The sequence below is a fragment of the Aethalodelphis obliquidens genome, unplaced genomic scaffold, assembly GCF_003676395.1.
Source record: "Aethalodelphis obliquidens isolate GAN/ISIS:26980383/991018 unplaced genomic scaffold, ASM367639v1 scaffold23, whole genome shotgun sequence".
Classification (NCBI taxonomy): Eukaryota; Metazoa; Chordata; class Mammalia; order Artiodactyla; family Delphinidae; genus Aethalodelphis; species Aethalodelphis obliquidens.
This window is the reverse complement of record NW_020837967.1, coordinates 12,853,050-12,870,918: the sequence shown is the minus strand read 5'-3', so window position 1 is coordinate 12,870,918 and position 17,869 is coordinate 12,853,050. Positions and strand designations below refer to the sequence as shown.

The 17,869-nt window shown below is 36.4% G+C and overlaps 1 protein-coding gene across 2 annotated transcripts in view; it reads left to right on the top strand.

The window, feature by feature from the left end:
• The window catches only part of NEBL (nebulette), a 338,669-nt gene that overhangs the window by 211,900 nt on the left and 108,900 nt on the right, over nucleotides 1-17,869 (top strand). Inside the window, exons 1-2 of one of the 2 annotated variants that reach the window (XM_027121789.1) lie at nucleotides 17,186-17,314; nucleotides 17,414-17,485. The exons of the other annotated variant lie outside the window; for it this stretch is intronic. Of the exons in view, the coding sequence (XP_026977590.1) occupies nucleotides 17,234-17,314; nucleotides 17,414-17,485 (153 nt within the window). The 5' untranslated portion in view covers nucleotides 17,186-17,233. Of the gene's footprint in view, nucleotides 1-17,185; nucleotides 17,315-17,413; nucleotides 17,486-17,869 lie in introns of those variants that run through there. 2 annotated transcript variants of the gene reach the window in all.

Genomic DNA, 17,869 nt, shown 5'->3' with positions numbered 1-17,869 from the left:
TTGGTTATTAAAGTTGTCCTGATAATTTAAGATCATTTCCATTATTTTTACTCTCATACATTTCTTTTAAGTTTTGAACATCTGTTTAGATGTGTTGTTGCCTCTAGTTCAGAGTCTGATTAGCTTGTCAATAAATTAACTACTCATAATAGGCCATTATATCAATAAGTCTGGAAAATACAAATAAAATAGATTTTTAAAAGAATTATGTAGATTACTGAAATTGATGTTAGGGGAATTAGAATAGCTGAGCAAAGCAATAACTAAAGAAAACATTGAAAAATATTGTGAAATAATTATGAAAGGCTCCTGTCCCTGTTCTTGTCTTAGGGATGTTTAATTCTAAGAAATGGCTAAAGAAAAAAATGATTTATAGGAAGAATCTAGTGTAATCTCATAGAAAGCAGTTCTAACAAGTAAGGCTGAATTTCATGGGAACTGTGAAGTTCTTAGAAGACAAACCTCTTTCATCATGTGTTTTAGCATACATACGGTTCTTTGTCTCTGTTTTTCTCTGAACACAGGATTTCTTAGCCTGCTTGGCATATGGTTGAAAAATAGCCACCCACCTGGCCTTATAGCTCTAGCACTCACCACTGTCTGATTATCTACAGCTAAATGTCTCTTGGTTCAAACACATAAACACTTTCTTATTGCTCCCTGAATGGCCAATGTACTTCTCCTCGAGTGAGGTGTTTGCTCTGGGTCTAATGAGCTATCGCTGAAGAGTCAGGTCGTGTGAGTCATAGTCTCATAAGAGCCTGGGACCTGAGAATGGTTCACACAGGCAAATTTATTGATGTGTTTGCTACAGCTTATTGATGAGTCTGTCCTATTGTTTAGGGAACAACCATTTCAAAAGTACATAAATTGGCAGAGAGCACACAAAAAGGTGACAGCCTCAAAAGAAAACTCCAATTCATCAACATAAATGGCTCTAGTCATGAACATATTTGTGCATTTTCATCTACATACTATTATATAAACAAATGCTATAAAATTGTATTTATTCAAAGAATAATCTATAAAAAGTAGTATTTAATCTGAGAATGCAAGGATGGTTCAATATTAGGGCACCTATTAATATAATATAATAAAACCAATATGCTGTCCATACCGATCAAAATATCAAATAAGAAAAGTGATCTGATGCTGGAAAAGTATTTGATACAATTCAACAATTCCTGATACAATATTTCAAACACTTGGCTTTCATGCTTTTTGCTACTTCCAGTATACTATGAACATTTATCATTTTTATAATCAGACAAAAATATGTAAAAGGTTTTAAAAGCCCCTCAGGGCAGTTAATTTTTTTTTTTTTTTGTATTCCAAGTTCCTTATTCATGTAATTGTGTCTCAATAAATATTTCAAATGAAGCATTCCATTAAAACAAAGTAGGTTTTGAGAACTGTTAAGAAAACGGAACAGAGAGAATTTTTCCTTTTCTCTTGGAACACCTTGTTTCAGGAGTGTGCCTTTTCCTATGTACAACATGAACAGTCATCAGTGTTCATGAGGGTGAATTGCTTTTCTTTTAGAAGATACCTTTGAAAATTGTTCTCTTTTTCTCCGCGATTTGCTTCTCTGAACTCTTACCTCTTTTCCTGAGCTGAATCAGTGCCCTAATCTGACAGCTATGCGTATCTAACTGATAGCTGTTACTCCACCTGAACAATTCCATCTTAGATTCAACATGCTTGTGCCTGAGCCTATTTCCCTCTCTATCCCGACAACTCAAAATACCCTAGAATGATCTCTCTCCTCTCATTTTTGCTTCTTGTCTGCTGCCCAGCCTACATTTTTAGTGTCTCCCAACACTTTACCTTTATCAGCTTTCATAATCCTGGGTATAGGTTTTTATTTCTTACCTGGACTATTTTGCAGAAGTCTTCTGATATCCTTCTTCCTTCTATTTCAGCATATTTCACCTGCACTGCAACTAGAGTAATCTTTCTATATTTGACTTATATGTCACTCCTCTGCTTAAAACTTTGTGAGGCAGCATTTCTGATTGAATTATATTTAAAATTGTTGGCTTGGCATTTGAAAGCTGTCTTCCTTTTGCCCTTCATGTATTCCTTACTCCTAGACCTTCCCCATGCACACTGAACTCATTTCTCATGGGGGCCATAGTGTGGTCATTCTGTTATCTTTTCTCATGCTTTGTCTTCCAGCCTTCCTTTTCTCACTTATGAAAAACTGACTTACATTCATAATGTGCAGATCCAAGGCAATGTTCATGAAACTTTAGAGTCTCCCTGATATTTGTGATTTCCTTCATTCTCCGAGCTGTCACAGCACTCTGTAATTCCCTGATGACTTCAGTGTATTTTCTGATTGTTTCATCTCTACTCATGGATTAAAAGCTTCTTGAGTATAAAGGGCTAGATTTTATTGTTTTATATTTCTTATAATGCCTAACATAGTGATTTATACATAATAGTTCAAACATTGATATTTTGAATCAAATACTGAATTATTTGAAAGTAATGTATATATGAACAATATACATTTGTATTTCAAACATATCAGTGCCATTGCCTCCAAAGTATTCCTTTGGGAGATGGTAATACAACTGAAAATATAAAACAGAACTAATATAAATAAAGCTGGTCCTCTATTTTGTGTTGGTCATCTAGTGTCATTTTAAAAGAGTTATTTTTATTTTTTTCACATTTACATTCATATTTGCAGGACAACTAAAATATTATTAGTGTGAAGAATAATAAAAGTTATTATTATAACCTTGAGAGAGTATGTTAATTAAATTGAGGGTTAAGGAAAGATAGTGCTTAAGATAACTTCTTTCCCCATTTGTGATGACATGAAAACTTTATTTTCTTATATTGAGTCAAACTGCCAAGAAATTCTTGCAACAGACTGAGTGCTATGATAAATATCTGCTTTTTAGAGCTTTGGACAGTGTCATTGCTTGAAAAGCAAGCTTGAACTCCTCAAGAGATCATTGGAGAGATAAATGCTTAAAAGCTTTTCAAAGCCATACTCTTGGCTCTATCAGAATTTAATTTCCCACTGATTATGGTTCTATCGATTTTGGAACACATGGCTATGTATATACTCAGCATAGCTACATCACTGATGATTTCCCATGCCTTGGGACTACATCACTGTTTTATGTGCATATGGAATCCACTTATATTTTCTTATATGTAAGTACCTTGAATTAAATACTCTGTTTTTAGACTAGACTATGAAAATGTTCTTGTAGTTGTTTAAAGGCTAAGTCTTTTTAGTAGTTAAAAACATTTTGATGTGTGTGGACATGGGCTTTATAAACATCCTGTACTTTATCAACCACTCAGTCATACCTGGTTAGGTTCTGACCTGTAGTCAAAATACAAAGAGTGTTTTTAAAAGTAGATTCCAGCTGTATGACATCACAGTGTTGAATGCGCAGAGTGGTTATAAATGGTGAGGCAATACATAAAATATATAGAAGATCTTGGTTCTAGTGCTGTTGCTGTTAGTTTTAAGCAAGTGCTGTACCCTTTTGATCTTCAGTTTGGGGATCCAGATAGTATTTACTTTCTAGAGGGTTGATGAGGATGCCAGGAGATAAGATATGTAAAGGACTTACCCCAGTGTCTACTATTGAACATAGTTGACTTCTATTACTCTTTGACCAAAAAAAAAAAAAAAAAGTGATTTGATCAAAGAATTTGTTGATGATAATGTTTTCATCTTTGAATGCTTTGTACCATGGTGATTAGTAGATAAGATAAACTTGGTAATCAGGTAATCATACAATCTAAGAACTGGAAAGGCTGGCCTCATTTTTTACATTCGAGAAAATAAAGGACCAAAGACCTCAGGTGACCCACCAGCCACCACACAGCAGGTCAGTAGCAGAGTGGGGTTTTGAACCCAGATCTTGGGACTCCTCCTCCTGAGGCACTTTCTCCTCTCTGCACACCAGAGTGGTGCTTCCAGAGCTCACCCTTTCCAAGTGATGGTTCTGTGACTACAGTTCATTCAGTGAGGAGCTAGTGGGCTTCGAATCTCTTCCGTCCGTAGTCATTCTTGCCTGGTCAGTCGTAGTGTTTTTGCCAGGCTAAGAAGTAAAGTTCTGCTATCAGTTCGGTGTGGAATATGATCTCATGCATGTGTTCTGTTTTTTTAGTATAACATAAAGAACTTGAGCAGAAGCTCCATTATAACATATTTCATGAGTCAGTTATGATCTTCGTCAAATCATGGCCCAAATACAATGACTAGTCCTGTTTCTGAGATATAAACATTATAAAAGCCTGTAATATACTTTAAAAGATACATTCTTGATGATATTTTGGAAACTATTTAGTCCTTATAAACATTCGAACCTTTGAATATTTAAACAAAGATAGTGCTGTGTTTGGCAAAGTAAAAAAAAAAATTAATAAAATACTGAACTTAAGATATAATAAAAAGAACAATAAAGAACTAGTTAAAGCACAGTCTTCTTTACAAGAAAGTCTTCTGTAACTCAATCCCAGAAGATTAGATTTTATAATAAAGATAATTTACCCCTCATAGAAATGTTTGTATTTTGAGTTGGCCACAGGTGGTCTCTAAAAGGAATCTTGTAAGGTTTATTTAGAAAATTTAAAGCTATTATGATAAGTTTTTAAAAACCCATACAGATGAATATTTTAAAATAGGATTATACAATTTAGCTATTTAATCTGATTAAATGAAAATCTGAGATTTCCTTACTCATGGCTGTTTGTACGAGAGAGTAATGTAAATACTACAAAGAACTGTCAAAGGAAATAACATATCTAATGATTTTAAATCCTAAAATAAGAAACCAAGTACAGCCTTGATCAAATGCACACATAGTGATATTTCTGTAAGAAAAAAATATTTCATAGGACTATGATGATAGTGGTGTAGTATCAAAGCTTAATTAAAAATCTTGAAAAAATCAGCAAACTTTATACCTAAGTAAAATTTTGACATAAAAAAGACCCTCAGAGTGGGGAAAAAAAGACCCTCAGAGTGGTAAACTTCACTTTTTTGGACAGTTTATAATAGAAAACCTTAAAAGTAGCTACTTGATGCTTTAAAAATGTAGATTTACAAGAAATGGCTAGAGAACATTCAGTTAAAAAATTATCCATTTTGTTAAATGAAATTCTCATTTTCATCTCAGGAACGCATATGAGGCCAGTATTTCTTTTATACAATTATAATTGCTTTTAAATTTGGCGGTGAATTTTTCCTAGTATTCTAGTCTAAATCTAGAGAATTCTTCAGGTTTTTTGGTAAGTTATCTTCATCAGTTTTGTGTCAATCAGAGAAACCTTACCATAAAAGTCATTGCTATCACACTGTTTTCAATGAATGCTTAACTATATTCTGAACTGTTATGTATTGAATCCCATTAAAAGAAAACACACCAGGGCTTCCCTGGTGGCGCAGTGGTTGAGAGTCCGCCTGCCGATGCAGGGAACACGGGGTTCGTGCCCCGGTCCGGGAAGATCCCACGTGCCGCGGAGCGGCTGGGCCTGTGAGCCATGGCCACTGAGCCTAAGGGTCCGGAGCCTGTGCTCCGCAACGGGAGAGGCCACAGCAGTGAGAGGTCGGCGTACCACACACACACACAAAAAACAACAAAAGAAAACACACCAGATCTTTTTGGGTGTCAAGGCAGCTATGTAGAAAGAGCAGGCTCTATCTGGTTACAATGAAATCTGCCTCTTAAATTATTTTCCATTCCACTTCCTTCATTTGCGTGTGCAATGTCTTATATGCATCTGAATTATCATTAAGAGGACCACAAACACAGACTTTATGACCTCAGTATATGATGATCAGAAGAGAAAAAGCACTGCTTAAATAAATTTGAAATCTTATTATTTAGAACGATTTCAACATGCAGGTAAGGAACAGAATAGCACTATGGCATAATGGTATATCTTGAAATGAGTATTTAAAATTTGGGGAGATTAGTTTCTTAGGTGGCCTGGTGACACTTGGTCCATTTACTAGGAGATATAGGCTTTTGTTGTTGTTACAGTGCTTCATGCGAGGTGCCGGCTCCTAACAGCTCATCCCAGCCAATTGTGCTCCACCCTCCCTCTCTCCCTCCCACCCTTCCTTCCTTTCTTTCCCTGGGAAAGATGGTTGTTAAATATTTGCTGGCTCACTACTGCTTATAAATGTACCATCAATGAATGAACAGCAGGAAAGCTTCTCAGATTAGGTTGTGTCAGGTCAGGGATGCTCATCATGCTTTCACTGTCACCTGCTTTTGCCTTTGATTCTAACTCTGGGGGAGTCTTGCTTTTACCCATCCCAGGAACCAAATTGTGTCTATACCACGAGTACTCTTCCTTTCAAGAACCATCAGTAACGACAATTCCTTTGAAGTTGGAAATCAAAAAAGATAATAGAAAATAATAATATTGCTACCAGAAGTCAGTCAGTGAGTCAGCTGTTATTGCTCTATGGTCTAGTGGGTTTTACACGCACTGAAGTAACACGGAACTGGGTTTGAATCTCCTACTGTGAGAACTTGGGCGAGTTCACTCTGCGTCTCAGTGTCTCATCTGTGAAATGGGTGTTGGGAGGTTTAAGTAGGATTTTATATGTAAAGCCCAAGGCAAGTGCTTGGCATGTGGCAATTACCCTTTCATGCCCTCTCAGAGTACCTGGTAGGGGCCAGAAGAGGGGGCTTCTAAGAGTTCTTGACTGACGCCCTCCATTTTTTTTTTTTTTTTTGTCTTTGCGGTACGCGGGCCTCTCACTGTTGTGGCCTCTCCCATTGCGGAAAACAGGCTCCGGAGGCGCAGGCTCAGCGGCCATGGCTCACGCGCCCAGCCGCTCCGCGGCATGTGGGATCTTCCCAGACCGGGGCGCGAACCCGTGTCCCCTGCATCGGCAGGCAGACTCTCAACCACTGCGCCACCAGGGAAGCCCTGCCCTCCATTTTTATATGGAGTTATCTTTCTCCAAAATTTTCAGCAGAGTTTGTATGAGGGATAACACAAATGAAATTGAAGGCTTTGGATATCATTTTATGTAACAGTATTTTTGATTCAAACACTTCATGGCAATTGGATATTATTAAAGATCCAGGCAGTTTAAAAATAGCCATTTTGCTGGCTCCATTAAGGAAAGAAGCTGGGTCTTCTGTGGAACAGAAATAAGACGTGCTGCATTTCCCTTAATTCCTCAAGATCTTTTCTGTTGAGTATTTGAAGATTTCAAGTTTTTAATAGAAAAGTCTCATTTCAGTAAAACACTTAGGTTCTTTAAGTGGTCCATCAGTTTCTTTATTAAAATCTCATACTTCATTGTGACATTGCCTTTCAACATGGTTTAAAAAGGACTTAACCTGGCCATATTGATGAAGAAATTGCTGGTGTGTTTTAAATTGCACAATGTGAGTCAAAAATGTGAGTTTCAGAAAAATGGGAGTATTGATGGAGGATATTTCACTCTTTGGGCTTCTGTTATTTAGAGAGAAAAAGAGTGAATATTTATTATCCACTCATATAATTATCTATTTGTTAGATAGATAATTAATGAGTGAATATTTATCCTGAAAACTGCTGGGACTTTAAATATGTCATTCTCATTAATGAAACAAGATAGCATTTTGAAAATACACCTTTGGTGAAGTTAATTAAAACATAATTTAAAGAGTTAATTCATTATTTATAATAACAATTTAAACCCTTTAATAAAATACATTCCCATACAAAGGACTCTGATTTAGATAGTTTTGGAAACTAAAATAGATTTCAGTTTTTATTGCTTGATTATTAGGATTCTGAAATTCTCCTCTCAAGAAATTGAATTTTAAATGTATTTTTTCATATTTAAATTATATGTGATCAAAAATGAAAAAATAGCTAATGATTTCCAGTCTCACAGCATTACCATAGCGCTGCACTGTCCACTGTGGAGCCGCAATCCAATATGGCTCATCTGAATTGAGATGTGCTGTACGTGTAAAATTAAAACACACGGGATTTCAAAGGCCTCGTATAAAAAAAAGATAAAATATCACATATGTTGAAAGATAATATTCTGGATATATTGAGTTATATAAAACATATCATTAAAATCAATTTAATCTGTTTCTTTTTTTAATGTGGCAACTAAAATATTTAAAATTACATATGTGGCTCACATTACAATTCTATTGGACGGAGCTGCTCCAGAGAATGATTTTGGAAATAGTTAAAACAACATAGATAGACTTTGCCTGGGAGATGTCACTTTATGAGCAAATCAAAAATAGGCCAAGCATATTGGGGTTATGAAGAAAAATTTTGCACATACAACTTAAGAAAAAAAAGATGGATGGAGAAAACCACCTGTAGATATAACTAGTGTACAAAAGAACAGAAAATTGATATCTACAAAATTATTTGAACATTGATAAAAACTTTTAAAAACATGCTGCTACATTTTTGAAAATGCAGCTTTGGTTTTTTATTTATATTTAATTAAAAAAATTGAAGTATAGCTGATTTACAATGTTGTTAGAAAATGCAGGTTTTATAAGTCCAACAAATTTATCATAGTATAAAAAATATGTATTTTTAACTGACTATACTAGTGAACATTGACTATCACATGTATATTTAGTATCTGAAATATACCGGAGATGCAAAGCCTAGTACAATACATGATATAAAGTAGATGCTCAATAAATATTTAATGAATGAATATGTGATTGAAATAGGAGAGGGTAGAGATTTTTGTTGGTGTTGTTCATTGATTATCTGAAGAGATTAAAATTAAAATAGTGCCTAGCCCATAGAATGCACACAAGAAATATTTGTGAAATGAATGAAGTTAGACACACACACATTAAATCATAAAGAAGATAAAGTCCTCAGAGAGAAATTACCACCAATATATGTTAAACTAGTTCTCACTATTCAAAGGGTACCAGTTATTTTAAAACATCACTAAATTTATAGCTGTTTTAACGATACATTTACTTTAATAATGGTCTTATTTTGATAGTATCTTATATTTTGAGTTACACATGAAGAAACTCCATGGAAACAGTTGGAACAAAACTCAGGAATTAGTGCTTCAAAAGTTCCAAACTTGCGAAGGTCAGTTGTGTTGTTTTCCTTGGCTTAACTGATATTGAAATCATGACTTCAAGATAGAAATACTTAGCGAATTTAGTAATTGGATGCTTAAGGTTCAAGTAGAAATATCGATAATGCTTATTTAGTAAAAAGTATAAAAAAATAGGTGCGTTGTTTTTGTTTTTGTTTTGCGGTATGCGGGCCTCTCACTGTTGTGGCCTCTCCTGTTGCGGAGCACAGGCTCCGGACGCGCGGGCTCAGTGGCCATGGCTCACGGGCCCAGCTGCTCCGCGGCATGTGGGATCTTCCCGGCCTGGGGCACGAACCCTTGTCCCCTGCATCGGCAGGCGGACTCTCAACCACTGCACCACCAGGGAAGCCCAATAGGTGGCGTTTTAATAAGTAAACTGTAACTGTAACATCGTAGAAGTGTGAAGTTTATATCATAAACACATTTAACATAATTTCCATTTATTTGGGAGGATATATAATACAAATATATTTCCCTTGAATATTTTTCTTCATTAGACTGATAAAATTGGGAATAATTTCTTCACTGTGAGTTTTCATAAAGTCCAGGTAAGAGGGGTATTTCAATTGGCTAATGATAAAATGAAGGGGTAAAAATTAAATTCAAGGCAAATGAAGGGAACAGAGTAGGTGTAAAGGAGATGTTTTTGCAGTTAATTGACCAGGAACTGTGTTATTCGTAAAGGTTCATGGCTCAAACCCGCTTAGGCTTACTGTGTTAGGAAAAGTGATTTCCATACATTTACTTCAGGGAGCTCTCCCTGCCGCCCTCATCTCTCCCCACTGTATGCTCCAGTGACACTGAACTCTTGGTTCCTCCAAATCTTGTCTCTGGGTCTTTGCAAATGTTCTTTGGATGTCTTCCCTACACCCCGTTTCTTTGCCTAATTCCAGCTTAAATATTCTCTCTAGAGGGAGATCTGCCCATTCTTTGGTTTCTGCTAAATCTTCTTGTTGTGAGCTCATGTAACTCCCTACTTGGATTTTAGAGACATTGTTAAACTTTCTCCAAAAAGGGCTGAATTTGTTGAGTTTCACATATGTTTACATAAGTTATTGTTCTAATGGCTGTTTCCAATATGCTCTTCAACTCCAAAGCCTTTCCCTTTTTCCTTGACTATAAGAACTTCCTCATTATTTCCACATTTTAATATATGATTCTTCCCGTCTGGAAACATGAGAGAAACAGCTTTTCTCCATAAATGACTAGGAAATTATCTACTGCGTTTTCATAAAATTCATAAATCATGTAAGCAGGACATGTTATGAATTAATTGGTGGAACATCTATCTCGGAAGGGTTAAAGAATTGCCAACACTGATCAAGCCTGCTCTCTCTGGCTGTTGATATGGTGTTGACAGCCAAGCAAAGAGCTTCTTCAATAAATCCACTCTCATATTCAAGTTTTTCCAGATGTGAGAAGTAATTAAGTCTTTGCATTTATTGAAGCCTTGTACGCTTTTCAAGAGGGAACTGGCAGCTGTGATGAATTAACTCTGCCTGAGTGCGTGTGTGTGTTGTGTGTGTGTTTTGCGTGTGAATGTACGTATATACAAGCACACGTGGCATTTGCCAATAGTCAAATGAGATCAGACCTTTAAAAAAACAAAACAAAACAAAACAAAAAGCTAATTTTCATAAATACCAAAAATTTTTACAGCTATATCTCACAATTTAGAGACTAGGGCTTTATCCAGTAATACCTTCTCAATTTCTGCTTTTGCTGAATGTTAAAGAGAAGAAATGAAATCATTTGCATCTGTTAAAGGATTTTCTTAAGAAAAGGTGAAATCATGATACTAGTAAAGCATAAAAGGAGCACATTTCAAAGATTTTAACTCATGAATTAAAGAGGCCACCAATAAGATGTTACAGTTGGTTCAAAGGTGAATTTGAAGGACCAAACGTAAATGAGTAATAAGGAATTTGGAATTGAATTTACAGATAGATACAAAAGGGTCTATCAACAAGCCAATAATCAATTGCTTTTCCCCCAGGACACAATTAATTTGCATTTGTATGGCTAAAGCATCATTAGCATTGTTATCAGTTTTCAACAGTTTAAGGTGTGGTAAAGTAGTTCAAAGACAGTGAAAGGCCAAGTTAGCCAGAAGGTAACACTAGTTAAGACATGGTGTAATTTTCTGTGTGTGTCAGTTTCAAAGTCTTTCACAATTTTTCCTGACACATCTCACACAGAACTTCAGGAAAGGGATACTTTTTGGGATAGCCAAGCTGTTTTTTCATGCTTGACCCTTTGGTTCTGATTGCAAGCCATTCAGAGGCCATTCAAACCTTGGGCTTCTCTCAGTGGGAAGGATTGCGGAAGTGTTTATGGTTTTAGTTTTGTGGTTATTAAATTGGAACAAATATCTCAAGTAAGCAGCAAATTAAATCAAAGTCTTTCAGTTCACTTGGTGGTTATGTTAATGTAGACTCTGAATAAGAGGGCTTATTTTTTCCTGTCAATATGCTTAGAAGAATAGGTATTTTACATTTTGGCATCCCAACCTGAAAATTGTTGAGCCAATTTTTGGTTTCTTGTTCTTCTCCAACACCAGTCTAGATGTGTGGCTTTCATTTGTCAGTAGGATCTGTATTTGTGAAAATAGGAGTATGAATATAGAAAAACACTAATAAATCTTATTTTAATGGCAAAATTGATTATGGTGACAGTTATTCAGGTTGTTTTGTATTCTTTTGATTTCTAATTAACAAACAGTAATGGAATAGCCATTAGGAAGGAGAAGATAGGCTAAATGAATGTTAATTGTAAAAATAGATTGGGCTAATAATAAGCAGAACTCTTCTCTTTTATAAAGAAGACAAAATGCCCTAGAGAGCTTACATATCTTGTTTTAAAAAAAATTTTCTCTCCCTCATCTATTAGTAAAGTTCTCTTTTGGATAGATGCCAAACGATGAAGAAATACATGAGGCAAAAGTAAAATAACCAGGGATTTAACTGAGAAGCAGGAACCTTTTGGGGATAGTCATAAAAGAAACCCAGGCAACTAAAAATGAGTACATGAAAAGACTGCCAAGGCAGGCGGACAAGTCAGATGAACTAATTTCTCTCTCATCTACCATTTAGGGGGAATATATATATATATATATATTTATAAATGTATTTATTTATTTTTGGCTGTGTTGGGTCTTCCGTTTCTGTGCAAGGACTTTCTCTAGTTGAGGCCAGCAGGGGCCACTCTTCATCGAGGTGCGCGGGTCTCTCACTGTCACGGCCTCTCCCGTTGTGGGGCACAAGCTCCAGACGCGCAGGCTCAGTAGTTGTGGCTCACGGGCTTAGTTGCTCCGCGGCATGTGGGATCTTCCCAGACCAGGGCTCGAACTCGTGTCCCCTGCATTGGCAGGCAGATTCTTAACCACTGTGCCACCAGGGAAGCCCTAGGGGGAATATTTTTTAATAGGAAATGTTGAATTAATTTTCAAAGTGGAAATATTCAGTTTATCTCTGTAAATGTTCCTTCACACAGAGCTGTATCTCAATCTATTTCAGTTGTTTAATATGGATTTTCATTTGCAAGTCACTTCATCACCATGTTGGGGAAGAACACATTTTCTATCACTGTAGAGAAAAGAAAGGAGAAAGAAGTGAAATAAGTATGAAACATTTCTCAAAATCCAAGAGATTCTTTTTGTATGTGACTTTAAGAACGTGAAGACAGTCGAGCACTGCATGGCTTGTGATGGTGGTATAGACTTGTTTCTTTGGCCAGGGGCTGTGTCCCCAGAGACCTGAATGACCCCTAGGACCTGGCAGTTGTTACAGAAATATATTTGGTTAAGCATAAACATCAAACTATAAAAAGGTGGAAGACTTCTCTGTTACAAATACACAAGTTAGCTCTTATCTTTGGGCTTTTATGCTGCATGAGGCCCTCCTGGGCTTTATATATATATATATATATATATATATATATATATATATGTTTTTTTTTATTTTTTTTTTTTTTTTTTTTTTTTTGCGGTACTCGGGCCTCTCACTGTTGTGGCCTCTCCCGTTGCGGAGCACAGGCTCCGGACGCGCAGGCTCAGCGGTCATGGCTCACGGGTCCAGCCGCTCCGCGGCATGTGGGATCTTCCCGGACTGGGGCACGAACCCGTAGTCCCCTGCATCGGCAGGCGGATTCTCAAGCACTGCGCCACCAGGGAAGCCCTGATTTGGACCATTTTTAAAGCCTTTATTGAATTTGTTACAATATTGCTTCGTTTTATGTTTTGGTTTTTTGGCCCTGAGGCATGTGGGATCTTAGCTCTCCCACCAGGGATCAAACCCCCACCCCCTGCATTGGAAGGCGAAGTCTTAATCACTGGGCAGGCAGGGAAGTCCCCCTACTGGCCTTTAAAAACATATTGATGGTATAGAATTTACCCTTTCAAATGAGAAGATCCTTTCATACCAAGTACTTTCCCTGGAACTGTGTACCTTTATTTGATAGTTGAAAACTCTTTTGTTTGTAAGGGGCTTTCCTATTTTTTAGGTGCTTTCCTTGTATTAACTTCTGGCAATTCAGTTTTTCTGCTTAACGATGGAGAATTAGAGGCATAGAGGGATTAAATAATTTCCCCTAGAGAATGTGGGTGAGCCAGAGCTGGAAGTAGGGGGTCTAGCTGTAGATAATGTGATTCCCACCTTGGTCTCATTCTCAACCAGGGCATGGGTAGAGTGCGAAAGTAAAAAATAGACAACATAAATGAAATGCTTAGTAAGTGAAAGGGATTAGCAACTACACAGATATTCCCTTTTGGGGCGCCCCAAGATGCAAATGTGTATTAAAGTACAACATTTAACATGGTTTTAAAAAAAAAGAGGATAATGGGGGAATTTTGAAACATGATAGCTCTCCATGAACACTTTCTTCATATTCCCCAAGTTACATTTTGGAGCTATTGACAAGAGAGCGTTGCTGTAATTAAGTTCAGGGCTTAAAATATTTTAGAGAAAACTTTACGTGAATTTTATATTATACCTACAGATGAAAAGAAAAAAGATGTATTCAATCAAAAGTAATAATGTATCTAGCTTGTCAAACACTCCATTAAGGAGTTCCTCCAGCAAATCTTGAGTGATGGTTTTTTAAAACAATTCCTATCTCATTTTAGCACAAAGTATATTTTACTCACCATTGCATCTCTAATACCCAGCACAGTGCCTGGCATAACTACCCACGTTTCTTCGAATGAATGAACGTAGGGCTCTAGTTAAATTCTGGTCCTAGTGCTCCCCTGAGTAACTTTGTGAATAAGACAAATCATTAATTTCTCTTGACCTCAATTTTGTCCTCTGTGAAAGAGAGGGCTTTAGTAGGATTGATTCCTTAAGGACCCCTGTAGCTTTAAAATTCTGATTCTAAAATCTCAAATGGAAAATGCTTGTTCACATTGTATATGGTGTTTGTTTTTGCTTTCAAAACTTGTGTGCATAATCTCAACAGATCACTTTCTTCCAGCACAGTGGAGAGACAATAAGAATTTATTGTATGGTGGGAAATGAGAAAAATAGCAGCCACTGAAGTCTGACGCAGGTAATTCACTGTGGGGAATAGATGTCACCATGGGCATCGCAGGTATTGTCACCTCATACACTAGCCAGGCAGTGCATCTTAGGCAGCTCTGCCAAGATTTTCTCCCTGCGCTTTTAGAAGTTTGTGAGAAAAACTTATAGAAAGTGCTCTTTTCCCCATTTCCCAATAAAGATAATGTAATAGAGCTTCTATGGAATATTAGAAGAGTCTTTTGGCAGAGGACTTGAGGGAAACAAGCAGAGTCTACACATTCTGCTCCTTTATGGAACGAATATCATGTACAGAGAATTTCCTTGTAGAATTCTCTACATAGGCATGACAGGACTACGATTTTAAAGTTAAGGTTTCCAATTTCAGCACCCTCGGGGCATTTCTTCTTGGCATTTTGCCGGTAAGCAGGATATGTGATGCCATTAAGTTAGCCTGTATTAAAAGTCATTTTGGGCTTCCCTGGTGGTGCAGTGGTTGAGAGTCCGCCTGCCGATGCAGGGGACGCGGGTTCATGCCCCGGTCCAGGAGGATCCCACATGCCGCGGAGCGGCTGGGCCCGTGAGCCATGGCCGCTGAGCCTGCGCCTCCGGAGCCTGTGCTCCGCAACGGGAGAGGCCACGACAGTGAGAGGCCTGCGTGCCGCAAAAAAAAAAAAAAAAAAAGTCATTTCATGAAACAATCAACTACTCTTATAGAATACAACGTTGTTTCAGAATAAAACAATGTTTGCCCAAGTAATATTTCACAGAAGAATGTTAGTTTTCTAGAGTATCAGATGTCAATAAAAAAAAAGGTAAGTAGGTAGGTAGGTAAGTAGGTAGGTAGATAGGTTAGATTAGATGAGATGAATAGGTTTCATATTTGGGAAATGCTGGGTTAAGCAAACTTAATAGTTTTCTTGGTTGTGGGTCTTCTTAGAGCTTCTAATGTGTCATTGTGCCATGTGGATCTCTAAGTGGCAGGGGGAGAGATTAGTATATGGGTTTCCCCAAACATGTTCGTTGAAGAAACCCCCTTTTCCCCTCCGAGTATTCTGTGGAACTTTAGCTTCATAGAACACAATTTGAGAAATAATCTATACATGATGACTGTATAGAGTTTTTTTCTTTTTGGAATTTTTAGGCAAGGCCAAGGTAATTTAAAAAATTTAAAACTAAATATGATATTAAGAGAAAACAGTATTACTTGTCTACCTAGAATGATGTTTTTTTTTTAAAAAAAACTTGCTTTTTAATTAATTAATTAATTAATTTTTGGCTGTGTTGGGTCTTCGTTTCTGTGCGAGGGCTTTCTCTAGTTGCAGCAAGCGGGGGCCACCCTTCATTGCGGTGCGTGGGCCTCTCACTATAGAATGATGTATTTTTTGATTAAAGTTATATTTTATATCATTAGTTTCATTGTCTACCTAGAATGATGTATTTTTTGATTAAAGTTATATTTTATATCATTAGTTTCATTATTCACCTTAGGGTATTTTTTTATTATGTCCCACATTGATATGCTGTGGCTTTATAAATATTAATTTATCCTAGGATTTAAATACCCAAATTTGATAAATTGAGCTGTATAGTCTTAGAATTACCTCAATTGACATTAAAGGATTAGTTTTGAGAAATATATTTTAAATTATATAACATATACCACATTATAAATATTGTTATAGTTTATTTTTCCAAACATTTCCAAGCATGTATTACACATTGTGGAATATACAAGTAACTAGTGGATTTGTAAAAATTGACACAGTGGGCAGAATTGAAAAAGGGTAATTATTATTTTTTGAAACAATGTTTCTAGAATTCTTAAATGATATATCAGCTTATGTTAACTGCAGCTTCTCATGTTTAATGATGTTTACAATTAAAATAATACAATAGCAATATAAGATTAACAGTCATAATTAACTCAGAATAGATTCTTTGAAGTGGTTCAAAGGATTTTTCATAATAAATTACTAGCCTTTAATCAGTTAATATAAAGTATTTTTTTTTAGACTGGAGAAGTACATGTATGTCTCATAAAAAATTTAATTTAGGTTAATGAAATGAGTTTGAATGATCCAGATTCACCATACCAAATCCGGGATATGTCTGACATTCCAGTGAAAGCTTTATTTAGATGGACTTGAGGAATCTTTGAGATAATAGGCTTTGCACTCTGCTATCTTGAGTGTTACAGCTGAGTGGTTCACCCAGAATCTTTAAGTCTTTTTCAAATGATTTTATGAATGAATTGAATTCATGAAATATTAATAAGTTGTCTCTTTTGGATTTCTTAACCAGTTTAGAGAATGTTGACTTTAAACGTTCTCAAAATTGAATTTTGCCTGTTAAAATAGTATTTCCGCTTATGAGGCTAGCTCTGGCCGGCCTCAGTGACGCTGCTCCATCCACTCACACCCGCTGTGATAAGGAGGATGAAGTGTGAGCTAAATAGGGAGGAGGCCTGGGCACGGTCATTTTTGCCAGAACACAGAAATGCCAAGACCTCAAGGTGCCGTAGTATAGAAAAAGGTGCTGCACTAGTGAATTTAAAAAAAAAAAAAATATATATATACACACACACACACACACACACACACACACACATATAGAAAGAGTAGAAATGAGGGTCCCTGTATTTGAGGATGTAAAAGATGAAACTCAAGAAGAAAAAACAGGAGAAGAAGAAAATGAAGAAGACAAGGTGGGTGAGAAGGCATTGCTGAAGAACGGCATTTGTTCCTCGAGGTCGATGATTAGAAAAATGTTCCCTTTTCTTTTTTTTTTTTTTTTTTCTGGACAGGTGTTCTTTAAGCCTGTTATTGAAGACCTGAGCATGGAATTGGCCAGAAAATGCACTGAACTCATTAGTGATGTAAGTGGCTTAAATGATTTTTGCCTGATTTTGCATTGCACGTGTGGCACTATTATGTCATAGAATCAGAGAGCTGAGGGGAAAACCTTGAAATCATTTATTTAAAACACTGTGATTTTCCAGATCATGGAAATAAGTCCAGATATTTTAGGTGATTTTCCCAAGGTCTCCCAGACAGAGAATTTCTGTGGGGACAGGTCTCCGTGTTGTTAAGCCAGAATCTTGTCCCTTCTTGAATTTCAGTGTCACTCTGTCATGAAATCATAAAGCATCGAATTTCAGAACATACTCCATTGAGAACCCAAAGCTTTTTTACAATTTGTATAATGATGTAATTTGTTTTGAGAGGATCTCTATCTAAATGAATGATTTTTAGCATTTTGG